We start from the raw sequence: 27,715 nt of genomic DNA, 5'->3' as shown, positions 1-27,715 counted from the left end.
ACAAGTGTTCTTTACTGAGGTGCACGTATTTCTCCTGTTTCTTAGATGAAGAAGGTGTGAGATATGTCCCCGTGCGTCCAAGACCCCCTATCACACTGCTTCGACACTATCGCAACCCATGGAAAGCTGCCTATCACCACTTTCAGAGATACAGTGACGTCAGGGTTAAAGGTCAGTGAACTTATCTACAGCGTAGTATCTCAGTGTTCCTTTTAATAGGATTTCTTATTATTGTTGATAAACTGCATTTGAGTGCAAAGAATTGGTGCTTTAGGCACAGACATCAATGTTCATAAGTAGCTTTACAAGCAAAACTTCTTTCCTGCTGAGAACCATTTGTTGACCACATACATGAAAGGAAAATTTCTTTAAGCTAGCAGTAGTCTTAGTTTCTCTTCAACTGTCTTGTGGGGGGCAGGGGTATTATGCATTCAGTAACTAGCATATAACTCCAGGGGTAGGCAAAATACGGCCTGCAGGCTGGATCTAGCTCATGGAGGAACTTTGTCCAGCTTGTACCGAGTCCCGCAGTCCCACCTGGCCCAAGTGCTGTCTGGCTCATGGCATGTCCTGCCGCCTCTAGGTGTGCAGTGCAGCTGGGACGGCTTCGTGGCTGGACTGCATTTCTAGGCAGCCCAGATGGTTGTGGCTCCTTCCAGCTGCTGCCACCGCTGGCCCCAGTCCCTTGGTACTGGTGGGGACCTGCATGCACAGTCCTAACCCCAGCCTGCCTTGTGTCCACTGTAGACTTGCCCCAGCCAGAGTAGACTAGCTCCAAACCAGTCGGAACCCATGCACGCAGCCCTGATCCCAGGCTGCCCCATGCCTTCTCCAGACTGCTCGCTCACACTGGGCAGAAGCTGGTGCTTGGCATGAGAGAAAAGTGGCCACATCCCCCTCGCCACTGCTGGGCCCTTCTTGCTGCAGCTGCCTGAAGCCCACACCTGAGCTGCCCTGCAGCTCCTCTCCATTGCACACGATGTAGTTCATTCTTGATCAATATACCATCTTCACTTACTAGGGTACGTGGAGGGAAAGAGTTGGATTAAAATGTCTCCAGTACTGTTCCTAAATTAGTCACGTGAGGTTTGAACAGGTTTGTACTCTTTGGTTCTAGAAGAGAAGAAAGCTATGCTGCAGGAAATTGCTAATCAGAAGGGAGTGTCCTGCCGTGCACAAGGTTGGAAAGTCCATCTCTGTGCAGCACAGTTACTGCAGTTGGTAAGTGAAAGAAGCTTGCTAACATCCTGCAATCTAGAGAAACAAAGAAATATCTATGTGGAATGGTGTACCTGATCTGAGGTTCTATGTTCATGGATGTAAGGGCTAAGCATGAGAGATGCTCTGTATCCTAGCACCAAATTCCCCAGAACCTCTAAGCTCTTGGAATTGTGTTGAGAAAAGTAGAGAAAGCAGTCCTGGTTAAGACCTTTGTTAATTCAGAAATGCAGCAATCTGGTAAACTTATGTTAGTGTGATAAATAACACCATTCTGTATCAGATGTTCCTTCCCATGAGTAAGTTAGCAGCTAAGAGGAAGAAGCTGAACACCTTCTCTTTGTCTATACATATTATAACATGGAAGAATGTTGTGCATTAGAGGAAAAGTGAATTCTCACTAAGGTCTAATGTCTTTTAGACTAACCTGGAGCACGATGTGTATGAGAGACTCACTGCCTTGCAGGAAGGGCTCATCCCCAAAAAAAAGGCAGCAACTGATGACGACTTGCATCGAATAAACGAACTGATACAGGTAAGTGCTTGTAGCTCAGTCTCTCAGCTCAGTGTCTGCTTAACCCTTAGTTGCAAATTTATACTAATCCTAACTACTCTTCAATTAATACCTAGCAAATAAAAAAAAAAACCTTACTTTTTTCTGGCATGTCTTTCCAGGCATGTCTTCCCTGTATTTTGAATGTGCTCACTGAGACCTCTGAGGTGAACTTGAAAGGGGCAGAGGGATTGGTGAGATAATTCTGCTTCTGTTGATAGAAGTGTGTTTGTTTCAGGGGAATATGCAGAGATGTAAACTTGTGATGGATCAAATCAATGAGGCCCGAGACTCCATGCTAAAAGTCTTGGATCACAAGGACCGTGTTTTGAAGCTTCTAAACAAGAATGGAACTGTCAAGAAAGTGTCCAAATTGAAGCGAAAGGAGAAAGTCTAAAGTGCAAGTGACTTTGAAAAAAATTGAGAATGTGTACAGAACAGAGTACAGACTTTTTGTAGTTTGGGTTTATTTTTAAGCAGAGCATCTGTATAAAAAGGATGAGTTCTAGAGAACAGATGGCAGCAGATGGACGTGTGGAGACCAGTGACCTGAAAGGATTGTCATTAATCTGTCATAATGAACAAAGATTTCTCTCAGGCTCATCCCTTTTTAAACTCTTTGCAATCCCATTTGTTTAACCCTCCTGATGTGTCAGTGCCTACTAATTGGAACTAGTGATGCAATGTGTGGTGGACAGCACCCTCCCCCCTTCCATTTCACAGCTTAGGGGTAACTTCAGGTTTGACCAGTGGTTCTTGTAGGAGACTCAAGAATCTCACCAGTGTCAGCTCAGACTGACATGAGTGTTTCAAAGCATTGAAAATGACACCACTTCCAATTACCCCATTCAGTTCGTGTTCTTCTGACCATCCAGCGTCTGAAGTAGCTTTCTGATATCAGTGCCATTGCACTAGAAGATCTGCCACACTTAGAATCTCCAATGGTTTGGAAATCCTAGCTATCAATTTTTTTTTAAAAAAAGAACCATTTCAAAGTGATTTTGTAGTGTCTGTGCGTGTCCATGTTGGTGCTCTGGGATACTTGTTTTGAAGTACCTCTCTCGCAACACAGTACTTCCTGTAGCTGGTGTGATGTTAATTGTATGTATCACATACATCCTGAAAACATTAATAAAGGACTTGGAGGTTTTTGTACATGAGCAGTTTTTATATCTTTATGCTAGAGAAAATAATCCTTAAAATGAAAGAGAAATCATGCCCTGAAAAGAGAGAGGGACCTAGATTTTGGGGGGGGGGGGGGAACAAAACACCCCTTCAGCTGCTGTTAGGAAATAGGAATTTGTTGGTACTTCAGCTTGTATGGGTGTAAGTATGAACTTTCACGCTTCATCTTATGTTTCCATAAGAATTGCTAAATTTAGTTCTCTGATCAGGAATTCATAATTCATAAATATCCACAAAGTTCTCACATTAGGAATTATTTTGGTTTTGTTTAGGGTTGTAGTCTTCAAGCTGCTAATACCCATTAGTAACTTTTTCTGGGCTTCTAAATTTGGATCAGAAAAAAATGCTATTTTCTTTTGTAGGATAGAGAGAGTAGGAAAGCAGGAGTTGAATAAAATTATTTAAAAAACAAGATGTGCATAATATGCAAGAAGAACCCTATTTCAGATTCTGTCAGGACAGCAATCTTATTTTTATATTGGTGTTCTGGTCTTGTTTAAAAAGAAATGTACAACTCTCAAATATACTTCTGGCAACGTCATTTTAACTTTGGTAATTACAGACTTAAATTATGAGAGGAGGTGTTATCTATCAGGGAGAGGAGTGAAAATGTCAACATACATTTTTTAACTTTAAAATACATACCCATAAGCTTGTCAGAATGTAGTGGTTGTGCAAAGAGACTAGAAGAAATTACCCTTCCACATTGTTTAGGAACTAGAAGTAGGCGCTGAAGGTGGATCCAAATTGTTTTGACTTGTTCCTTGTGATTCAGGCAAAGGTTGTTTTGAATGCTGTGGAACACACAACTTGGTCAGAATGCTGTGGCATAAAGCAACATAATAAAATAAAAAGAGTTTTCTGAAGGATAAACTTATTCTGAGCCCTGGTTTCACAAGACAGTAAAAACAGTTTATTTGATGCTACCATAGAAACAGCAAACAAACCTAGTTCTCTTTTAAGTTACCTACCAGTTTTCTTCAGCAAATGGCTTTCTGACCCAACCATTTTATCGTCATCTCAGCTATTTTGATAGCATTATATAACGATGTAGCTCTTTTTCTTACCTTTTTGCCATTTCATATTCCAAAAAACTATTTTTTTCACATAAGGGTGTGGACACATAGCAGCTGAAACATTCCAAAATGTCATTGACTGGAAACTGGTTCACGATTGTCTGTGATACCAGGGTTTGTGTTACAGGCAACCCCCTTAATGCTGTTTCACTTAGTGCTATTTCACTGTAACACTTATTTTAAATTGATACCTGATTTCACTTAGCGCTCAGCAAGTTTCATTATAACACTCGCGGTTGCCATCTTGGGTCATCAAGTACTTTAGGTTTCATTTAACACTCATTTCGCTTAATGCTCAGTTTTTCAGGAACCAATTAAGAGCGCTAAGTGGGGGTTGCCTGTATATATAAACTTATTTCAACAACCTTCAACCCCTTTGCGCCACCCTTTTTATTTATTTATTTTGGATGGAAGGAATTGTGAAATTCCTGAAACAAAGTTGTTTAATACAAGGACAACTTCAAAGTCAATTTAGTGCTGAGGAAGCTGCAGTTTCTAAGCAGTAGCAAAGAGCAGCTAAGAGCCACCTGGGCTCAAACAGTTTTGCTTAAATTGTTTGTTTGCCTCTATCTTGATGATGTTTCTAACTCTCCACTCTCCAACGTTCCTGGACAAGTCCCTTACCCCCTACCAATTTGGTGTCGTGCCATTGTCTAAAGGGCTTGTTCCAGTTTACACCAGCTGCAGATTCAGCCCTTTGGAGAATATATCTGCTGTGAACACTTTGAATGTGAGCATCTAGAACATTCTACTGGAAATAACATAGTGCTGGGCTATTTTGTTCTTCTGAATAGCAGCAATTCACCTTTTCTTCACAGCATTTTGACTCATGTTTAAGGTGATGAATGTGATCTCTTCTGTTCACTGGATGAAAATTAAGTGGCTTTTTAGCATTTTTTGGTAAAGTCTAATGTCCTAAAAATGATGGAGTTCTGACCAGAGCCAGTAAAATCCATGTTTATTCATCTGTCCTGACTGATAGCTTCTGTTATTTGAGAGCTCAGTTTTTCTTCATAGAAAATGGCCAAATAGCTTTTCAGAATGTAGGGCAGGTGGCACCTTATAGACTAACTTGTTCAGAGAGGCATGCTCTTTCACAGGCTACAGCCTTTGTCAAATTCTCTTTCTTTGTTATGCAGTTAATAAACTTCCCTGGGACTAGCAGCTTAATTTATTCTACAAATCCTGTGGTGCACATAGATTGTGCTTTGTTTGTTTGTTTGTTTAGCACTGCTACTTTTAATACCAAAATACTTTTGAATTGTATATTAAACACAGGTGAAATAAGGCTATGTACTCGTGATGACTCTCACACTATTCCCAAATTACTACCCTCCTTAGCACTGATCTTTGATACATTCTACAATCCTTATTCTTTACAACACTTCTGTGTGGTAGGTGGGGTGATGAGGTGAAATACGACACAGAAATTGAAAAGCATTCCCCTTATTGTGTCACCAGTAAATTACAATGGGGGTATTTTTGGGGGTTTGGGGTTTTTTTTTGGCTTGCAGTCTCAGGGTCCTGCGACCCTCATGCATCTCTATCATAGTGCCTCGTGTGGTGTGTTTGCCTCTAGACTTTGCTAGGAATCCCCTTCCATTCTAACTTTCATAGCACCCTGTGTATCAAAGACACGCTTCCCAATCCCACACAAAAATAACCAGTCTCCAGATGTGAGGTGTCTGATTGACAATCCCCTGATGAAGCTCCTATTCTTTCATAGTCCTAAAGAAATTGATGGCTTGATCTTTCTCAGGTAACTACCACTGGTGGATGTTAATTCAAGCTAACATTTGTGTTCCATAGAAGGAAAGAAGAAAAGTCATTTTAAATAGCTACATTTTGAGAAATGTTTTTAAATGTGCCATCTGAAAATGTTTAGTAAGTTTAAAAGAATTTTTTGGGTTTTTTTGTTTGTTTGTTTTTTTTAACATATCTTCATTTCCTTTTCTGCACTGAAGCCACTAACTAGTACTCTAATACTCTGGAATATAGCCCAAACTTTAAGAGCAAAACAAATCCTGAGCACAAGGAGTCAAGCAGGACACAACTCCTGACCATTAACAGCTTGTAAGAGATAATTATTTCTAGAAGACATAATATGAGCATTTTATTGCTCAAGGTTACCAAAGAGATTACATGTCTTGGCACATGGTTTTGGTGTTTTCACTTCCAGCAGTACATACTGCAGAGAGGAAGGATATTCTACCCCAAGCAGCAGTCTGAAAGTCCTGAAATAGCAGAGGTAAAATGACCTATGGCATTATTTTAAAATTAAAATAGACTTTACAGCCACTTAATCTAGACAAGTCCTGGCCTTCAGCTCTTTGCTACAATCCCTTCAGTATATCCTGCTAGGATAGTGGCTGCCAGACTTTTTGGGGGGAGCGGACCTAGGATATTTGGGGGAGGGAGGTTGGGAAATAAGGGGAAAGGGGGGGGAAGCACAACCATGTACTTAAAGTGTGAAAAAACAAAGCTTGAGTTATTTTCCTGATTCTGCACTGACTTCTGTGTAACCTCACATTGGTCATTAGGCTTTTTGATTTTTGAGGCTCCTGGCATCCAGGACCTTATGAAAAATGCCTTATATTCAAAAGCTTGCCTAACTTTTATTTAACCAACTTCATGGGTAGAATTAAGGTATCACTCGAAACAAAATCCTTGCCTCTTACAACACCTAGAAACTCTGGTGTAGTAAAGTAGCCTCAAGATGCTTTAGTATTTTGTAGCTCTGAAACTTAAAAAAAAAACCCAATTCTGTTTAAGATGTCACTGCCTGAAAGATTATCTGTGGCTTCATTTCACTTATGGGGTTTATGGTTGCAGTGACACTGCAAAATGACAACCTTTTAAATTGGATGGTAACATTTACACAAGCTGAAATAGAAGGGTAGATTAAAAATATATATACTTTTTTATATATATTGGGAGTAGTCTGCACATAATCATGCATGGGTTAACTAATTTCTAAAAGCCTTTGAAAAACAAATTAACTTTTTTTAGTGTCTCAGCTTTAAAGTTGCACATGTTTTGTATTCAGGACTGTATCTTCATTTTCATGACTAATTCTCTCTTAAATGATCAAAAATATAGACTGCTTAATATTCTCAGTCTTAAGCATTGTTTTCATGTTGAATTTGCTTTAGTTTCAAGGCGCTAGACAGCTCTGCTTCTTGCTATTGGTATGCATGAAGCAGGCTACATCTTGAAAATAAGTTAAAGCCATGAAAGAAGGTGCTTTAACAGCTTATGTTTGGGGGTTTTTTTGGTTTATTCAGAACCTTAATTGTTCTGGTTCTGTGCATAATAGTGGCTCTCTCCTAATGCTGAACTAAGCTTTGCTGTAGCCCTCTACAGGGTCTGAGCCTGTATTTATTACAGAAGAAAAACAGGATTTATCTACACAGCAAAACAGATGTCAATAACACAGGTGCACATACCTGCATTAGCTTTGAACTGTGCTATCTAGTCATTGATAATGACTAAATAGCACAGGTAGCAACAGTGGCGAAGACAAAGGGATGTAGTCTTGTACAGGTGTTCTGTGACCTCTAAATACATACTTGGGCTGCTAGCCTATGCTACCAGCTAACACATACACTCACCCATGCTACAAACACACCTGCATTTTGATGCCTAGTCAAGAGGCATGCTATAAAGAAACAGTTATTCTGGAAAAATGAAAGCCTAGCAATTGTTCTGGAGTAAAATTATTTTTATTCCAAAATAGGGTGGAGAGAAGCTATTTTGGGGTAGTTTGTTCTGCAATAGCTATTCTACCCCATCTCCCTTGTGCTGATCAAACCTTACTGGTGTCCTTACTTTCACTTTACAGTTGCGTGCAATCCCATTGAAGTCAATGGGATGATGTGCAGTGTCTAAAGATTCTGGCCCCCTAGAGACCAATTGTTTTTCAAAGGCAAGTAATTTTTGCAGAAGAGCCATATTACATCATAGCTTTGCTCCTTTTTCATGAAAAAGCAAGAAAAAGGGATTAACATTGAGAGTTTGGTACAAAGCTCCATTCAGATGATCAAATAAGCGACCGTGCATGTTCCCCAGCATTGTCCGCATCACTGACTCTCTGCTTCTCTTCAGCAGGGGCGGCAGACTGTGCAAAAGGACCTGGAGGGCAAAGCCGCGGGGGTTTTCGCAGGTCAAAAGCGAGCTTCCTTTGCAGATGTAGGAAGTTTATCCAGTGAGTCATTCGTTTTTAGCAGTTCTCCTTGACAAGTCGGTAGCTAAGCTAGCAAGGGAGGGAACTGCCACAGCTTTGTCCTTCCCCTAGCACCAAGGATGCATCCAGATTGACATCTGCTCCGGCAGTCGTGTCTGCGCGGGAGCGCCTACTGCAAAGGCGTCCTAGGTGGCCGGGCCCTTATGCGAACAGCGCAACGTCAGGGAGACAGACCCCCCCCGCTCCCGGAGTGTGTGAAAGGGGAAGTTGGGCACGGCCGCTCCAGCCCGTCCAAAAGCCTCTGGACGAGGGTATCAGCTCGTGCCGCCACAGCCCCTTGCACTCACGCTGCGCTTCACAACCAGCTGCCGCCTCAATCCCGCAGCTCCGGGGGCGCCCGGGGACAGCGAAGTCCGGGGGAAGGGGAGCGGGCTCGGGCGGCCTCTTGCTGCCCGCAGAGCAGCAGCGACCACGCTTTTCTGGTGCCCCCGCCTGGACCTCTGCCTGCTCCCGCCGGGTCGGGTCAGGCATGGGGCGCCCTGCGGGGACGCCAGGTGCCGACTGCACCTCAACCCAGTTTAGGAACACCACTGGGGGGGGACCGCATGGGGGAAGCCTGCACCCCTACGCTAACCCCATTGGGCGTTCCCGCAGAGCCCCTCGCCCAATGAGAGAGCACAAGCCGCGTCACGTGTTTCGGGCCGCGGTCGCGCCACCAATAGGCGGTGGGCTGAGCCACCTGTCTCACGTCAGTAGGGGGAAGGGGAGTCCCTCACTCCGCCTCCTTGTGCTACCCCCTCCCCGCCTGTTTGTTCTCGCACGTGCGGGCGGTCACGTGACGCGAGGGGCTCAGCCCGGGGCGCGTCACGTGACCGCGAGCGGAAGCGCTCGGCCTCTATGGTTTCCTCTATGGTGGTGGCCTGTTTGCACCCCTTCCCCTGGTTCTCTATGGTCGGGTCGGCGCCGCGGGGCCGATGGGAGCCTGGCGGACTCCGTGCATTCTTCCCCTATTACCTCACTGCCAGGGAGGAGGCTGCCGGGATCGCGGAGGACCGAGGTCCTGCCTCGTCCCAGTCCTCCAGCCCCTGCGCGCCCGCCGGCCCCGGCCCGGCCCGGCCCGGCCATCCCGCCCGCCCGCCCCGCTCCTCCGCCAGGCCTGCCCGGCCCACGGCTCCATGCGGCGGGAGGCGGCGGCGGCGGCGGCGGGGAGGCGGCGGCGGCTGCACTGAGGCGGAAGAGAAGCCGCGGCCGGCGCCGGGGCCACGAGCAGGAGGTGGGGACGGCCCGGCCCGGCCCTGCGCCGGGGGGAGGGGGTAGCCCGGCCCCGCGGCGGCCCGTGACGCGCTCTCCCGTTGCAGGCGCGGGTCAGGAATGGGCCGAGAGCGCGGGGCCGCCCTGCCCGCCGCCCAGTAGCCGCCGCGCCCGCCCGGCCGGGCCCCCGCCGCCTGCTCCTGGTGAGTGCGGGGCTCTGCGGGCCGCCGGCAGCCAGGCTGTGCCCCGCTGTCCCTTTGGGGCCCACGCAGCCGTGAGGCCCGTGACCAAGTCGGCTGGGCCCGGGCTTCCTGCCTCCTGGCACTGCCCCGGGCTGGGGGCACCGCTGAGACCTGGGGGCGGCTGTGCCTCGAGCCAAAGGATCACGGGCGTGGGGGAAATGCTGGCCTGGGAGGTGCCTGAGCTGCGTGACCCCTGCTCCTGCTCGGCCCCTGGTTTGTGCCCAGGGAAGCGGGTAGAACAGGGCTTCTGCCCCCAACGGAGTCACAGAAAGGACCGTCTCTACCTCGCGGAGACCTTTCTGCTGTTGCTGTGTAGTGGACTGTGCCTCCTTCACCACAGAAAAGAGGTGCTGAAGTGGCAAATTTGATCTTTGTCGTAGAAACGCACTGGTTTGGACAAAGGCTTGATTGCTGGGATGGCTGTGATGGAGGATAAGTGAGAGGAAAGAGCTTTCTGCAGCTCCTAAGTGATGCCCTTCACTGAGAGAGGCATCGGCCGTTGATCTGTGTGCAGCCCTTCTGTGTTCACAGGTTGGTCTGACCTGCTCCAGAGCCCCTGGAGAGATGAGTGGGGTGGGGAGGAGGCCTTCCCTCTGTGCTTTTTCTCCATAATTGCATGTACCAAGACCTTAGCTTTTCTTTTTGTAAATAAAGGCTTGCTGCCTCACCTTTTGTCAAACACCTGCATGTTTCTTTTTCCTGTTTGTAGACAGCGCATCCCAGCTATTGCTGTGGGCTCATATGGCAGCTAGCACTGAAGCCTAATGTGAAAATTGAACACTTGCTTTTCTTTCCTTTGCTTAGCATTTTATCAAGCTTCCTCCTAATGCAATAAGGATGATATTGGAGCTGGTAGAGGGCTGAGTAATTCTAGTTACCCTTTGAAGCCGCTAGGGAATTGTTCCTGTTTCTTCTGTCCTATGTCTGGTATAGTTTTAAAAGTCAGGGATCCCTAGACATTTTCAGTAGAAACATACCAGATGGGGCTTCTCCTACCAGTTGTGCACCTACCTATGCACAATTGACCAACCTTTGTGGCAGCTAAGGTAATCACATAGAAAAGGTTTAAATTGTTGCCTAGGTACAAAACAGTGGTCCTCTTATATATACATACTCAGTTCACCCATCAGTTAAATATTTGAAGGACATAGAAGGACAGTCCAGTGATAGAGTGCTGTCCGGGACTAGAGACCTGGGTTGGATTTCTAGCTCTGTGAAGCCTCCTTTGTGACTTTGGGCAACTCAGTCTCTGCTTTCCTTCTTAGTCTGTAAACTAGGGATGATTTTTCTCTTCATAGGGATATGGTGGAAATAAATGTGTTAAACTTGCACCAGTATTAGGGTAGTGGAGCTTTGTTCTTGCATTTGTAGGTTTTTACCCCCTGATGCTTGGTCCTTACCTATCTGCACACTTGCCTGCAATCCCTTCCTGCCCTACACAGGGCCTGAATTTCTCTATTTATTCTGCCCCTTCCCAAGCTGCATGAAGCAACATCCAGTTCCTCTTCTGTGAGTTGAACTAGTATTCTGTCCTGTGCATGTAGCCCTCTTCCCTTGAGAGTATGCTGAATTAAATTCTCCTCACTGAATAGTGATTGCTTTCCTTTGATCCCTTCTTCTCTGGTACATAGCCATCTGCTGTCTTCCCCATCCACTTATTGCTAGCCCATGATGCCTGAAAGCCATATTAACTTCTCTGTCTGCTGGTTCTAAGTCCCGGGATATCTGCTTAAGTTGGGGCAGTCCATTTTTATGAAATAGTGGTCCGTAGTGGCAGCTCCATTTTTCCATACAAGAGCTCTAAACCAAAAGGGAAAGAGTTAACAGCATAGCTCTCAACAAAACAGAGCATCTCTGTGGACCATGCTCTTCAGGAAAATGGGAAAGAGACATGTGTAAGAGAATTTTTGTGTGATCAAGTAATAGCCATTATGGGAGAGGCATTAGCCAGTATGGGAAAGAATGACCCAAAAGAACAGTAAGTAGAATGGGAGTAGAGTCCAACAACTCAGCTTTTGCTTGGAGACAGTGACTTTCTGGTGTTAAATTTCCTCCTATTTAAGTATTCAATACATTTCACCTTATTAGTGTGATAATGAAGCTTATATATTTTCACTGTCTAATCTGAAGCACTCTTTGTACAATGAACTGGTTGTAGTCAGGATGTGCAGTTTTTTGCAAAGATGAGTCTGTCTGACACTGTAAGAGAAGAGATGAAGTCTCTATTCCTTTCCATCCCTGTGTAATACTCTTGTATTTTTATTGTATTTTATTTTTTTGCCAGGGTTCTGCAGTGCTTCAGGCAGCGAGTGTTGAATCAGGATGGGAAAAAGACGCTGTGTTCCTCCACTTGAGCCCAAGTTGGCAGCTGGCTGTTGTGGGGTTAAGAAACCCAAATTGTCTGGGAGTGGAACACACAGTCATGGGAACCAGGCCACAACTGTACCAGGCTCAAGTTCTGGTCCTCTTCAGAACCACCAGCATGTGGACGGGAATAATGGAAGGGAAAATGTATCTGACTTGACTTTGGGTCCTGGAAATTCCCCAATTACTCGAATGAATCCCACTTCGGGAGCTCTGAGCCCACTTTCCCGACCCAATGGAACTGCCAACAGTACCAAGAACCTGGTGGTGACAGCGGAGATGTGCTGCTACTGCTTTGATGTACTCTACTGTCATCTCTATGGTTTCCCTCAGCCACGACTTCCTCGATTTACCAATGACCCCTAGTGAGTAAATCCACGTGTGCGGAAGGAAATCACCACCCAGAGGTGTGATTTGGTTAGGAGGGAGATGGGTTCATTGGGGAAAGGACAAAGTGGTACACAGGGGCACAAGGAGATAGTCTGATCTTTGTAGGATTTCTTGTCAGAGATAAAAGGGTACACCAGAAGAGGGGGAGGCTCCATTTGATTGGTTGGTAAATATGAGAAACATGGAGAGTGACCCTTCTGTTTCCTGTACAAATGTAGAGCATGTTTAATTTTAGAAACTTGGAGAAGAGTGCTAGTTTAGGCCAGCAGGGGTTGGGCTGCTTGAACCTTCTGTCTCATGAGCTGACACCATGTCCCCCGTACCAGGACATAAAATCCCAACTTCTGGTAAAACTTCTTATCCCAATACTTGATTTCTGACTGAAAGAACAGACTTTTGCAGTAACTGCCCTCCATATATAGCACAGTGCAGCTTTTACTGTGTGGTGCCTTTCCTGCAATTGCACAAAATTGCACTAACTGAAATTGAGAAACATTTTCAGAAGAGATTGAAATAAGCTGGTTGAAAGGTGGGAAGTCTAATTTTATGTGGCAGATACTGTAAGGAAACAGATGTGCACATCTGTGGTGCAGATTTTGTGAAGGAACAAGGGAAGGGGGTTCTATTTGAGTGGGAAGAGCAGGGATCGAGAGACAAAGCTAGGAAGTTTAAGGTAAGAGCGTGAAATGAATGCTGAATTGGTGGGAGTTGGGTGAGGGTGGGAATTACTTTTTTGTATGTCAGAAAGGGTGGGCAAGGAGACAAAAGATGAGCAGATGAGGATTTTGGCAGATGTGGAGTTGAAACAGGCATTGGTGCAGAGATGTGGTGATAGGCAGGAATGCAGCTTCAGGTGACTTGGAAAGAGGTGGAGAGTTCAAGTTCAAAGACAACACCAAGGTCCTGAATAAATAAGGTGTCTGAGAGGAAAGCCCCAAAAATGGATCTGTATTATGGAGGAGGATCCTCAAAGCTTTCCATGTTTGTACGTTTAGTTGAAAGGTTGCAAGGAAACCGTACATTTACTTCATCAAGGCAAGCAGAGTGTGAGTGTGTGCACATGCGTGAGGAGAAAGACATAAAGACGTTGGAGATGACTGAGAGGAAGAACACATGCAGGAAAAAAACAGAGAGCTGATCATTGAGCCCTGTAGAGGTCCTTGGAGAGGAACTCTCACATAGAGGGGTTCCCAGGAAGAAGAGTAGGTAAAAGTAAATTTTTAATGTTTCAGTATAATGTAAATTAATTTTAAACCATTCTAAAAGTAGTTCTAGTGGCAAATATTACTATGGATTTATCATTAAGTGTGCTGCTTATCTCCATACCTTTTCAGTTGGGTGGGATCAGCATGATATAGGTTGCATATCTGTCCACTTGTCCTCACAATAGGATTTGTACCACATGTACTACTGCAGGATATCCCATTTAGTGTTATAAATACAATTAAATTAAGAAATAGTTTGGACTAGACAATGGAGTAGTCCAGGGTAATACCTAGCAAACTTGCCATTTCCATGGCTCAGTAAGTTTTTTCCTCTAGAAAAGGGCATATTCATCCGTTTGCTGCTTGGTAAGAAATCATACTCTTCTCTACCCTCATGTTAATAATGCATGTTTACTTTGTAGACAAGGTTCCTTGAGTGAATTTGATACCTTTTATTAGACCAACCCAAATAGTTGGAGAATAGTTATTAAGCAAGCTTTCGGGTTCAAAAACCCTTCATCCTGTTAAACCCGTTTACTTTGTAAGCATCTTTCACTCAAGATATATCACAAAGCATTTGATTTTTCTTCTTTTTAATCAGATAACTTCAAGCAGTTCAAGTTTTTGACAGAACACCCTTTAGGAAGAAATGTTAACAACTCAAAAAACTTAAATGTTATGCTTCTGTTTTTATGGTGGTCCTTGGGAGAGCAACAGTGCCACATATGTGGGCCCATCTCTTCCTTCCTCTGTTCAGTGAAAGTGCTGGCCTGTTTTTACTTCTGTTTCAACTTTCCTGTTCCCTCTACAAGCAAATGCTCCATTGCAGACCTTCAGGAAGTTGTGGGTCTCTGTTTCTTGTAGAGCTGTTTTCAGGGGTGATATCATGGTATTACATGAAGTAGAAGTGTAATAGACTGTAAGCTAATTGGTGTCATGCTCAGAGGAACCTGACTATAAATACAGCAGTACCTTTTATAATACAGTCAGCATGTTAGGAGGTATGGGCACAATGGGTTGCATGGAGAAAAAGAAAAATGTCCATTGCTAGATGAGTGGGGGGAGTAGAAAGAGGCAAAGTCAGTGAGGTCAACTGGAGCAAAACAACCAGGGCATTTATTTTTGTATTGAATTTTGAGCTAAAAATGGAAGGTAATGAAGCTGGCTGGGGGTGGTGATGTGCAGAGTTCACGTTCGCAGAGCAGAAGGCTATCATTTCTGCATAGGGCAGGGAGTTCCAAATATCAAGTTGAGAGGAAATGAATAATGAATAAGAATTCTAATGGAAGAGCTGGTACAAAGCTATGCATAGAGGGGCAATGAGTTTGAGTGAATGTTAGTGCTGAGACACAAATGTACATTGAGAAGATTAGGTTAGACTTGACTTCTCTGGAGGTGAGTGTTTTTTTTAGATTTGTATTAACTTGCCAGATAAAATGGTTTCTTTCCACCCTTAAGAAGCTATTGTAGAAATAAACAGGTTTCTTATTCAAACTGTGTTGAAAGAGCTGCCTGGTAACTTCCAGTAGTTTGTGGGCGTTTTTTATTTAGACAAAAGATATTGTAATTGAGATTGGTTCAGCTCTGGTCTTGAAATCGTCTTTAGTATTGGGATTGTAAAGTCTGATAAATTAGTTGCTCATATTTTAGTACGTCTTTCTTTAGTGAAGCTTTTCATACAAAGAGGGGAATTCAAATTCAGACAAACTGCATTGCACAATTCTAAAACTCCCTGTGTAATTTCAGTCGCCTGAAAAGTAATTTTTCAGTCGCCTGAATGCTCCTCCCCTACGAAAAAAACCAAACAAACTTGCATCAAACACAAATTGCATATTGCTGGTGAAAGAATGTTTGCCATGATCCACCCGAGATGTTAATACAGAGAACAGAAAAGTGTCTCTGACTAGTATGTGTATAATAAGTAGTATGAATTTCCCCAGTTACTGGTATGGAATATGCTTCTTTAGGGAATCTACAAACAAAGCTTTTATTATGTGAAAAACATCTGTGTTTCACTGCTATATTTATTCCTCAAACATTAAATAATGCACACTTTCCAAGATGAAAAATCTACAAGGTATTAAAAACAAGAACCCAATAATAGATTTCCTAACTTGATTATGTGCAAAGCCTAGCGCTAAATTGTTTCTCCAGTCAGTACCACTGTATGTTTTTTTTACCAATGTATATGATTTTTTTCCAAGAAGTTTTGAACACAGCAGTGTCTTAAGTAGGGGTTGGCAATGTTTTGCACAGAGTGCCAAAAACACCTGCAACCTCGACTCGTAAGATGTTGGTATGCCAGGCGTGGACAGCGGGGAAGCCACAAGGGGCTTAACCCTTGTTGTGGCAGCACAGCCCTGGCCCCTTCCCCACCCTTTGCCCCGAGGCATGCATGCCAAGCAAAATGCCTTCGCATGGTACACTCTGTCACCTGTGCCGGGCCCAAGTTGCCTACCCCTGATGTAAGCTAAACTCTATCTGATACTGACTTGATGGACAATACTGCAAGTATTCTAAAATTTAACAAAATTCTAAATTTTATTATTCTACCTCATTGAATCTGATTTTTCACCCTTGTTACAAAAAAGTTGCATTACACTTCATTATGAAGACAAATATTTAAGTAGAACTGTGGATCCTCATTTTGAATCCTAAAAGAGAGAGAACTGGCTCAGGATTGTTCCATCATATTTGTTCTAGCTTCTCCTTTCTTTCCTGTGCTCAACATCTGATCTTTCTGTCTGGGATTTCCACTGTTCTTTGAGTTGTGAAGTTACCATTTTAACCCATTGCCTAAGTTTTACTAGAATCTCTGTTTGTTTACCTCACTATAAAAGTCTTTATTATGTTTTTCACCATGCTGGCTGCCAATTTCAACGTACAGTAGCTGTCTGAACTTATAGAGATGACCTCTAGAGAGTTCCATACGGTATTACTTGGAGACTAGAAGAAAAAGGGCCTGTCTACATCTGTGCCCGACTGCACAGTAACAGCTGTGCAGTCAGGCACACATGTAGACGCATCCTTTTTGTTCTAGTCTCCAAGTGACGCCTTACCAAGTACTAAATGACTGCACAGTAACTACTGGTACTGCGCAGTCCCGGTTCCACACAAGTCACAGTAGTGGCAGCATCATGGTTCGTGCCTGCTGGCGCTACATTGCCATAGTGACAAGCTATGTTGCTGTAGCTCGTCACTACGGTGACATTAGCATCTCATGTAGACGTGCCCAAAATGCTCTATTTCATTTCACTTCAACTGCAAGGGTAGAATATAGTCACAGTATTCCACAGTTGCCATTTAAGGATAATTTACTGCTGCTTCAGTTGTTAGTGGGCACTGGTCACTGCCACTGACAAAAGACTGGACTAATGGACTACCGCGCTTAGCCCAAATTGTGCCTGGTAGTTGTGCAAGGGAGTTGTTTGCACATATACCGAGAATAGGTTAGACAATACTTGTTTAGAATGGTTTAAACTGGGATGATCCTGCTTCAAGTAGGGGGTTGGACTGTGTGACCTCCTGAGGCCACACAGCCTAACCTTCCAGCCCAACTTTTCTGTGATTATATGAATATAACAACTTCATTGTCGCTATGGGATAATAGGTATCCCTTTATCACAGGACTGTAGTGTTCTAAATAGTCATGTCAGAAGGTTGTATGCAAAAATTGTTCAACCTTTCATTTTATTTTTGTTGCCCAAGCAAAATATTATGGTAGTTTTAGTGATGGCTGAGATAGTGAAAGCATAGGGTTGCAGGATGGTAAAACTCCTTGTGGCCCTGCTTCTTTACTTCAATAGAGTTCTATTCAATGTCACCTTGATCTGGAAAAATTTGAACAAACCAGTTTGTTGAATTCTTTGAGAGGGGAATGAATCCTTTCTTTTTCAGTTCCAGCTCTCAACACCTTTTTTTTTTTTTTGTTTTAAACAAATGCTTTTTTTATTTCAGTCCGTTCATTTCAGACACTTAATTGCCTGTTTTGTAATATTGTAATATTCTTATTTACTCAATAATTAGAAATTAACTAGCTCTTAAATTCACTAGTGTAAAATCTGAGGGGGAAAAAAATCAACTTCTCAGTTTTATGTATCAGATGTCCTGCAAAACTTTTCAGAGGCTGGAAGATTCACTAAAATCTCTAGCAGTTCAAAACCTTCCTTTGCCCCTAACCTGTTTGTAAATCATCTCCTTTCCATCAGCTAATGAGACTATTCCACTCATTGGTCACATTCTTCTCTCTGATCTTTTCTTTTGTCACCAATGGGACCCCTTCCTTTCTTCAGTATAAGCATAAAACAAGCCCCCAACACTTGAAGATCTTGTTTTCTTCCTAACCATTCTAAAATGCCAATCTTCATACACAGGTAGAAATAGAAGGCTCTTATTTCAAGTACCTCAAAACTACAAGTTCTGTTTGAATGAATTGTGTGAGGAGGGGTGGAAGAACATGATATAGTTCTCTAAGATGGTGGGATGAATGAGCAGAAACAAAATATAGCGACATGAATACCAGTTCAGTAGGAAAGGCTGTTAAACATAAGAAGCACAAAAGGAATAATGGGGGGGGAAAAAAAACCTGTCCTGGCCCTGGAAATGGACCCAGACACCAGATTCTTCTGGACATAGTGCAGAGAGAAGGATTCTGTTTTCCCTGGAGAAAAGCTTTTATCGCAACCCTGAATTGTGCATAGTTTGTAAAGTGTTTTGGGATCCTTTACTTTCAAAAGTACTATAAAAAATAAAACTTTACTTGCTTCATCTTTGATTAATTTCATTGAATGCTTGTACATAAACTAGTGGGTGGTACAAAGAATGGACTCGTGTACTGGGACATGGTGTGTGGATTTAAACAACTGTGCTGCCCATAGAAGAATGAGTTCTGAGGCTCTGTGGGACAATGGTTACATGCCAGGATACAGAGTGGAAGAGGGAGAGAAAAATGTCAGCAAAGATGCATGGGGTGGGCTTTGTTCTTTTTGGACTGGCTAGATGATGAAAGACACATCAAAGCATATTATCATGAGCTTTCACTTGTGCTTTCACACTTTAGTCATCTTCCCTTAGATTAGGATTCTTATTAGATACTGGAATATCTTTCTCTCTTATCTTTTCAGTCCACTTTTTGTGACGTGGAAGACAGGGCGAGATAAGCGGCTTCGTGGCTGCATCGGAACCTTCTCAGCCATGAATCTTCACTCAGGACTCAGGGAATACACATTAACCAGGTAAGGCTGATGAAAATGAAACAAAAACAAATCTGAGATTAGCCTCTGTTTTAAAGAGGATTTAAGACATGGCAGAGATTTTGTCATACTTGAATCCAATGTAATTTTATGCATTTCAGCATAAAAAGAAGTGTTGAGAACTGCATATTTGAGAAAAAAAATGATTTGCCAGGGACCTTACAGAGCATCTCAGCAACGCCTGCATTTTATGTATGATATCCAGATTTTACTTTACCTCTAAAGAATTTTAGAAAAGTTAATTTTAATCTTATTTGCCTCCTGAAGGTCCACACAGTATGGGAAAAGCATTTCAAAGCTTAATCCAGTTTTTCTAAAGCAGTTATTTTATGGCAGGTATTTCTTTGCAGTGTCAGAGGAAGTGGTTTGGATCTATTGCATAATCTCATAAACTACATTGAGGTCTCTTGCATGTTATGTCTTCTGCTGCTTCCAAATAGAGAATTGATGTTTCCCGTAGTCTCAGGGGAGACATGTAATGATTCTGTGTGTGACATCTCAAGATTGATCCAGCATTTGGTTTTAGTCGGTGTTTTTTGCATCCCTCTCTAGTGCACTTAAGGACAGCCGATTTCCCCCCCTGACCCGCGAGGAGCTGCCTAAACTTTTCTGCTCTGTCTCCCTCCTCACTAACTTTGAGGATGCCAGTGACTACTTGGACTGGGAGGTGAGAACAGGTGCATTTGGAACTCTGCATCACTCTCTCGTTCCATTTGGGTTCGGGTTAGTACATGGTAATGTGTCTCCTTCATTCCAAGGGCGTATGGATGGCATAGCTTGGATTAGACGAATTGAGGGGTGGGGGTGGAGGAGAAGTTAAAGGAGACTGAAAAGAAGCCAGTTAAGTGATGGACTAAAAGGCCAGTCTTGGGAAAGGGTCTGATTGGGATCAAGGAAAATTAAGATATTTGTTTTATGGGATTTTAGGGCCAATAGGAATTTGACACATGAACACCTTTCTTGATCTGGACCTTAAAGACAATTTGGAAACATAGAAGAGAATTGGGGGTAGATGGGCATATAGGTAAGTTCTAAGGAGCCAGTCAATGCCAGAATGCAGAGGAGGCAGTATGTGGAAATGCATTCTTTATAAGGAAGCATAAAGAAGAGGGGCTGCATGTAGGTTTGTGGTTGGGTGAGATTATTCCTTTGCAGGAATTCTTGCCCTGGCTGATCCATGAGAAAATATGGAAAGCTCCTAAGCTTGTTGGTTCAGGAAAGAAGGCAGAAGAACTGCTTGGGCAGATCTGGGAAAGAGGGCAAAGTATTCCCTTTCCCTAGTGTGGGGAAGCTCTGGTTAGGTTGGCCTGGGGATGAGAAACAGCAGCAAATAGCCAGGCTGGCCCAGGAGATGATGGCAGACTGTTTTGGTAATGCTAAATCAGTCCTGGATTTAGTCTTAGCAAACACCTCTTACTTGGCTCTTTATTTCCATTTGTAGGTTGGGATCCATGGGATCAGAATAGAGTTTATCAATGAGAAAGGTGTCAAACGCACAGCCACGTACTTACCTGAGGTTGCTAAGGAACAAGGTGGGTTTGGGATGGCTGCCAAATGTGTTATGTCATTTTGTCACAAAATAGGATTATTTAAGGCTATGGATTGTGGGCTTGGATTGTATTCCTTGTACAGAGCCTTTCCACTAAAGCCACAGACACCAAATGAAACTAGCTAACTGACATTACACAGCTGCTGTCTGGTTTCTGTGTGGCCCTTCCACCTGTCCCAGGTGTGCACACAGTCAACTACATTTAGGTAAAAAGGATCGAGAGCTTAAGCAGCACAGGCTCTCAAAATATGAACCATCCAGCTTCCTTCAGCATTGCGTCTTTCCTTTTTTTTTCTCCCATTAATTAGGAGAACTGCAGGCTGTATGCACAACACCAGCATTCCAACAAGAGTCCCTTTCCTTCTCATTCTTGCTAAAGTAGCATCCTCCAGATGAGGGCAGGAAACAGGGCCCCTTTGGAGTATACTTCCCACCCAAATATAGTAGTGGTCACCCAAAATATTGCCTCCTTTCCTCCACATAGCAGAATGGAATTGTTGCATCCTGTTGGCCCTGGGGCAAAAGACCAAGGTAGGAATTTTAACTGTCATCTCTTGCATAGCAGTGCGCAATCCTGTCACTAGACCGTCAGGCTGGTCCAAATCGGTCTATATTACAAGCTAAGTAATAGCTTAAGTTTTAGATAAATAAACTTGAGCAGTACAAAGGGAAACAGATCAGGTCCATGCAGTGTGGCAGGTGACCACCTTCTTAGTAGAGAAGTTTAAATAAAACAATGAGCTACTCTTTTAGAAGGGTCGCTGTTCACCTAGGATTTCAGAAAGGTTTGAGTATACACATGTGAAACCATGTGTGTTTGCTCGGCCAGTGTGTACATAGAAAACTCAAGAGTATTTGAATTTGTTGTAGATATAGTCAGTCTTTTATCAACACTGGTCTTTCTGATTTTCTGTAGACCTAGTTGTGTGTCTGTTTGTTTGTTTTTTTTTTTTAATGTTCCTGTATGTTGAAAAATCCCTCTTTCTATTTCTTTTCAACAGACTGGGATCAGATCCAGACCATAGACTCCTTACTCAGGAAAGGTGGATTTAAGGCTCCGATTACCAATGACTTTAGGAAAACAATTAAACTCACCAGGTAAACTGATGTCTTTGTGTTTTTAATCTCATCATAGAATATCTTCCTGGTTTCAAAGCAACAAATATCTCCTCCATTTAACTCGGGCATAGGGATTGTTCTGCTCTGCTCAAATGCAAGGTATGGCTTTAAGGTTGACACAGACATAGGACTGGAAGGGGCCACCTTCACCATTGTGTTTAGTCCATTACTGTTATGTACGAGACAGAGAACAAGTGTTGCAGCACAGTGGAGTGTATTCAATGTATGTAGGAACTGTAGTGCTGTGCTCTTTCAGGTGAACAAATTCCCAATGAAATTTTACTGCCTTTTAAATCTGACAGGTAAAGAAGGTGAGGATCAAAAGTAGTAACCTGTAGGCTAGCCTCCTATAGATCGTCCTGCTTTTCCTCATCGGCTCCCTCCTATTCAGTGCATTGCTGAGATGGATAGCATATCTATGATGCAGTTATAGTCCTCTTAAAATCAAGCCAGCCTCATAACTGGCTGGTGTTCAGAACTTGTTCACTTATGCATGCTGTTGTGTTGGTTTTGTTCCTTTTGTCTGATAGAATGTAAACATAAATGTTTTCAGTAATAGTTGGGACATTTAGCTTTTTTTCTCTTTGGAAAAGCATCCTTTATTAGGTCAGTTGCTTCACAGCTGTTGTCAACCATATGGGCTGTTGTATTTATGTAAAATGCCATGCTTGGAAGCAAAGCCTTGTCCGTTTCCCAAAATGGGTACTCAAATTTTTGTGGCTTTTGATGAACAACATGGAGTAGACTTATAAGCCTTTCTTTACCCTGAATCTTGATTTAATCATTTTCATAAGTCTTTCAAATATTAAATTAGATTCAGGATGACCATCCAAATAGTAAATAATACTTAAATATACATGCTAGGATTTTACTAAAAGTTTGACTCCTTGCAAACCTCTCGTACCTTAATACAGAGCAGGCAGGCTTAACACATGCAAACTGGCAGCTTGTTGCCAGTCTCCTAGACTACCACTTCCTGAATCACTTGCCTACAATTGTCTTAATTCAAGCTTTAATATTGAGAAACACAACAACAAAAATGTAACTAATGAATGTGTGGAAAGGTAAAGTATCTAGAAGGTATTTTGAGATGAGGTTTGCAGGTAGCAAAGCTCCCTCTATAGCCTTTGATGGAAAGCTAGCACTGATCCCGCATTGTCTCTGAAGTAGAAAATGGACCAGAATCAGTGAGCTTAAGTACCTAAACCTATCCTAAGGCACTTGCATCAAAGTGACCTGACCTTCAGGAGGGTATCCATAACTCACTGAAGTCTGAATTTCAGCACTTCTTGCCTCACTTTTGTGATGTATGTGGTAGTCGTGTTGGTCTGAGACAAAAAGAAATGTGAAAATCTAGAACTCTTGGTTCCCAAATGATACCTTTTCTTAGACCAACTGAGAAATTGCAAAAAAACCCAAATAAATAAAAAAATCTTTTTCTGCAAGCTTTTGGGCTCATGTGCCCTTCATCAGGCTAGGGGACTTTTTACTATCTTGAACTTTCCCCATATGTAGGAAATAAACTATAATGTATTAATAGTTTATTTCCTACATATGGGGAAAGTTCAAGATAGTAAAAAGTCCCCTAGCCTGATGAAGGGCACATGAGCCCAAAAGCTTGCAGAAAAAGATTTTTTTATTTATTTGGGTTTTTTTGCAATTTCTCAGTTGGTCTAAGAAAAGGTATCATTTGGGAACCAAGAGTTCTAGATTTTCACATTTCTTTTTGCCTCACTTTAGGCACCCAAGACTGAAAAGGGTTAAGCCCTGCTTATAGGGTAAGTAGCTGGGTATACACAGAGGTACTTCAGCTTTTTCTTTGAACCTCATTCTTTTAGATGAATTATCTAAGTAAGTTGGGCTCCATTCTCCCATGAGGTATTTCATTACCTTATGACAATTTATAAATTAAGGAAATAGGTTTACATTTGATCGGTACTTTTGTCGATGAAAACTATGCCCGGTTACTTCCTGTTGTGTACTGCTGTTGACATTGTCCTTTCCTGTTTTGTCCCAGGTACCGTAGTGAGAAGGTGACAATCAGTTATGCAGAATACATGGCTTCCCGTCAGCATTGTTTCCAGAATGGTACTCTTCATGCCCCGCCCCTCTACAATCATTACTCCTGACACACGGCTGCATGACCAGTCCCGCCCCCCAGTTGCTGCCAATGGCTATGACATCATTGGGGCAGATGCCTCCTCTTCCTGGTCCAGTTACTTCTATTACTGCACCATTTTATGATGCTAGCTTCCGTTGCCAAGTCTGCCTTCCAGCTGACCTGGGGGGGATGATACGAGCGTGATAGAACTTCAGGGGCCCAAGCCTTATCTCAGCCTTCCCTCAAAATGGGGGTTCAGTTGGATTGGGGCTCCATGACTAGGAATTGCAACGAGGTGTAGAAGACCTCTGGGAGCAAAAGTGCCACTTCAGACTGCTCTGCCCTTGTGCATTACCTACACTCTGGAATCTTAAATTGTTAATGACGAAAGTACCCCAGATTGAGGAGGAATATTCCCCTGGCAGTCTGGGCAACGGAGTCCAACAAAACATTTCTTAGGTTATTTTAAATTTTTTTTAACCTCTGGTATCTGTTGTGTACCAAGAGCTGATTACGGTCCCCACACGTCACAGGCGGACATCATGTTAAAGGGAGGACGTCTGGATAGCACCCCTTCCTTCTGGACAGAGACCACTCAAAGATGTGAAGATCCTTGGGATGATATTGCAGATGAAACCATTATTTAAACAGATCTTAAAATTTAATTCTCAAACCCTGCTGTTGATTGGATTCTTCAGTACTCTTCTGGTTCATGTTGTGTACTGGGTTTAGACAGCGTGTTGTGATGTAGCCTGCTACAGAATAGAATGGTAATGCCTGCAAGAAGGCAAAAAGTGACACGGTGCGTGTGAGAATGGTGAGGTACATGGGTTTCCCTGGGAAATCCTGTTTCAGTTAGTTTCCTGTCTTAAACATATGTAGCGGAGCCTACATTGGATGGAATGTGGGGCCCTTGGAGGGCAATGCCCATAGTCATACAAGTACATCTAGTATCTGGAATTTAATTCAAACAAAGGGTTGTAGGGACCTTCTTTTCAACAGGACTGCCATTTTCTGCAGTGTGACTGTATGAATCTAATATTTGAGAGTTATCAATATTCCAATTCTTAGCAGGTCTACCAAATAAAGCTATATAGTTTAGCTTCTAAGTGTCTAATACAGTTTAGTCATTGCCACACCAAGGCAAATTTAAAAGAGAATAAATTGGTTTTACCCCCAAACTATTCAATGCAGGCACACTTTGTATTTCCTCTCTCATTACTGATGATTAGAAGATATTTGCCACTAAGTGGAAGATGCTTCTTATGCAGTTCTTCCACTCCCTTTACAAAAGTCATAGAAGTGTCATGAACATTAAATGAAGGCATCCCTAAAAGTTAATTTGAAGGAACTGCATAATCATGATGTAGAATTCTGGCAAATACCTAGATAATCAGTAATGACGGTCAAAGAAAATACCTATTAAGTGCATAGCAGACTAATGGGTAGTTGATTGCCTGTATGTAGTAATAGCTTTTAAAACTGGTGAATATTCCAAGCCAGACATTCATACAAGTCCTCTCCTGGCATGGCAGGTGGGTGTGTAGGAAACCTCAGAACTGTGCATGCTGTTCCTTCTAACCCACAAAGAAGTGAACAAAACCCTGCAGTTTTGCTCGTCGTCAGTGTTGCATTCTGTTGTTCTTGGGGGACGTAGATGTGAGGGAAAGGAGGGGGTCCTGTTCTGGATAACTGTGCAATATTGACCCAGCTGTGTTTCTGTACTGGGTTGTTCTTCTGAATTGCCACTTTTCCCTTGTGATGTTGTTGAAACGCATTTGAAGATGAAGGGATTGTTCCATGATTTCCTGCTGCTGAGAATAAATCAGTCTTGTTACAAACTAGAGTGATTTGTAATTACTCTCCCAGGTGCCGTGGACTGATGGGGAGGGGTGGGGTCAGCTCTGGACATACCATTCACTTTTCAGCTGTCAAACAGGATTATACATAGGGCTACACTCATTACTGTTCAAGTGTTCTATGTTAGAATTTTATTTCTAAGATTTAAAAAAAGCAAAAAAATTGGTGCTAAAACTTCACACCTGAGCACGCTCAGTGAGACTGGTCATGCAGGCATATAGTGCCAGGCTATTCAACTCTGTTGTTTCTTTTTTCAAATGTTTGCCCTGCTCTGTGTCTCCAACAGTGTACAGTGTTTCCTTTATTTTATTTTGTTTTAATAGGGGGAAGAGTAGGGGGGGTGGGGGAGGGGTAGCTGTCATTTTAAAGAACAGAATTTTAGGATCGAGTGACCTGGTTGGTTTTAAGCCTAGCATTAGACTGAAATGGGTTGAATTGTTTTGGATTGGGGGAGTTTTACCCCTCCCAGTTCCATCCCCAACCCAGCCTCTAAAAATGTCTCTGAAGATGGACCATGTTCTTGTCTTGTTGCAGTGAGTGGAAACGCAAGCAGAACAGGGAATGCTGGTCTGCTCTCTGAGAAACAGACATCCTCAACTTCAGTCCCAGAGGGGTCTGATTATAAGTCAGTTGAAAAGTGCCAGTAGTTATGTCAACTCTGAAAAAAGTATGGCAGGGACAAGTGGTTCTCAGGAAATAATCCCATTTCTGGATCATTATGTGGCAGTTATGCACAGAGATAAGATGAGTCTGTAATGAAACATACTGTCTTTTAGTTGTCTGACAATAGGGAGACAACCAAAATAAGTGACCAACAGGATTAAAGAATTTGTCTGCCATGTCCCCTTGAGTTGCTGCATCACTTGGCTGGATAGCAGGTGAAAATTGCTTGCTTAAAGTCCAAGCAATAGTGAGTTGGTTTGGTTTGGAGTTGGCTCATCCTTAACAGCAAGTGCCTTTTGATCTAGAAGGGTTTGTTCTCATGAAAACCATAACTGGGAAGTTCTCACTGCAATTTTGAATTGTCTTTGTTTTACAGTAACTACAGGAGAATGTCTTTGATCACTGGAGTCTGTCAGTGTTGGAATGTTTTCACTGTGAGGTTCTTAAACTTTTCCTCTTCATAATGTTAAACAGCCAATCTCAAAAGAGGCCATTTCAGTCTGAAAGGTTTTATGGTCAAAATATCACATATCTACAATTTATAAGAACAAAAATCTGTAGAGAATCCTGAAAGTTCATTTTAACTTTTGCACAGGATTTGTTTTTCATAATGCATTAACTCTGCAGTCTTCACTGACTATTAGTGCTGTTTCTGTTTGTGTTCTGGAACCTACATGTTCATTTTTTTGGTTAACTTAATTTTTTTTCCTTAAAGCAAGAGACCTCTTTTGACCTTCAGTGCAGAGATGTCAGACCAATTCTTTGTATTACACTTGGTTGCCTCCTACCTATATAACTTCTGAGTGTAAATCATTGAACTCTATCCTCTAATGAAGTATTGTAGAGAATAAATCATAATGGATAAAGAGTCTTTGTTCTGTCTCATCTTTACACTGCCTTTTTCTACATCTTGAGAGAAAATAAGAAAATCTCACCTTGAAAACTGGACATATAACTATGTTCTTTGAAAACCAAGACTGTTAATTAACTTTAATTTCTATATGCTGGACCATCATAATTGTTTTTTGGATGGGGCAATCAGTTGCCCAAGAGGAGGGAAACCATTAACCAATAGGCCTGTGCAAATAGGGAAGCATTTGATTCAGATTCGGATGATGTGGGGGGACAGCGATTTGATTTGGAGATTTGGATCGCTGTCCCGAATTGATAGTGCCGAATCTTCTGAAGCAGATTCGGACAAAATTCAGAGAGATTCAGATATTCAGCCATAGACTATAACGGGGAATCACTGACATACCTGTAACTTTGTCACTTTTTGGCAGATTTGGATGAAAAAAACAGGCATGATAGCCCTGCTGAGGCCATGAAACCTGCCAGGTTTCTAGGGGATAGGTGCAGGGGTTTCTGGGGAACTGTACCTCAAGGTGCTGACAAACAAAATTTGTGATATGTAACTGTGCGTGTATTAAGGCACAGAGGGCTGAAACCAACAGGCATGGTAGCTTGTAACAGGAGGCCTTCCCGGTGCTGAGGCAGAAACAGC

General features: G+C 42.8%; 2 protein-coding genes and 1 long non-coding RNA gene across 7 annotated transcripts in view; 2 read left to right on the top strand and 1 right to left on the bottom strand.

Annotated features, from left to right (window-relative positions):
• SAP130 (Sin3A associated protein 130) overlaps window positions 1–2,926 on the top strand; it is a 32,112-nt gene extending 29,186 nt beyond the window's left edge. For all 4 annotated transcript variants that reach the window (XM_059730902.1, XM_014599052.3, XM_019486131.2 and 1 more), the window contains exons 18-21: window positions 46–171; window positions 1,118–1,221; window positions 1,640–1,753; window positions 2,010–2,926. In XM_059730902.1, coding sequence (XP_059586885.1) covers window positions 46–171; window positions 1,118–1,221; window positions 1,640–1,753; window positions 2,010–2,168 — 503 coding nt within the window. In that variant the 3' untranslated portion in view covers window positions 2,169–2,926. The remainder of the gene's footprint in view (window positions 1–45; window positions 172–1,117; window positions 1,222–1,639; window positions 1,754–2,009) is intronic.
• On the bottom strand, window positions 2,346–9,082 carry LOC106738381 (uncharacterized). The gene is made up of 2 exons (XR_002089866.2): window positions 8,563–9,082; window positions 2,346–3,750 (listed from the first exon to the last, which is right to left on the bottom strand). It is a non-coding gene; the product is annotated as an uncharacterized LOC106738381 (long non-coding RNA).
• A 210-nt stretch (window positions 9,083–9,292) lies between these two features.
• On the top strand, window positions 9,293–27,079 carry AMMECR1L (AMMECR1 like). 2 transcript variants are annotated; one of them, XM_059730904.1, is made up of 8 exons: window positions 9,293–9,488; window positions 10,089–10,239; window positions 11,993–12,437; window positions 18,791–18,901; window positions 19,472–19,586; window positions 20,361–20,451; window positions 21,470–21,566; window positions 23,605–27,079. In XM_059730904.1, exons 3-8 carry the CDS (start codon window positions 12,031–12,033, stop codon window positions 23,714–23,716), a joined length of 933 nt encoding a protein of 310 aa, XP_059586887.1. In that variant the 5' UTR covers window positions 9,293–9,488; window positions 10,089–10,239; window positions 11,993–12,030; the 3' UTR covers window positions 23,717–27,079. The 2 variants fall into 2 exon arrangements, with proteins under 2 accessions (XP_059586887.1, XP_019341671.1); XM_019486126.2 differs by lacking the exon at window positions 9,293–9,488 and adding an exon at window positions 9,495–9,669.
• The last annotated feature ends 636 nt before the right edge of the window (window positions 27,080–27,715 follow it).

This window comes from Alligator mississippiensis, chromosome 7, assembly GCF_030867095.1.
Source record: "Alligator mississippiensis isolate rAllMis1 chromosome 7, rAllMis1, whole genome shotgun sequence".
In the NCBI taxonomy this organism is placed as follows: Eukaryota; Metazoa; Chordata; order Crocodylia; family Alligatoridae; genus Alligator; species Alligator mississippiensis.
This window is presented reverse-complemented; position numbering and strand designations above follow the sequence as displayed.

Bases quoted from the DNA above. Each gene is read 5' to 3' on its own strand.
- AMMECR1L (XM_059730904.1), top strand. From the start codon at position 12,031: ATGGGAAAAAGACGCTGTGTTCCTCCACTTGAGCCCAAGTTGGCAGCT. The intron at 20,452-21,469 runs GTGGGTTTGGGA...TCTTTTCAACAG, and splicing joins TGAGGTTGCTAAGGAACAAG to ACTGGGATCAGATCCAGACC. The intron at 21,567-23,604 runs GTAAACTGATGT...GTTTTGTCCCAG, and splicing joins AAAACAATTAAACTCACCAG to GTACCGTAGTGAGAAGGTGA.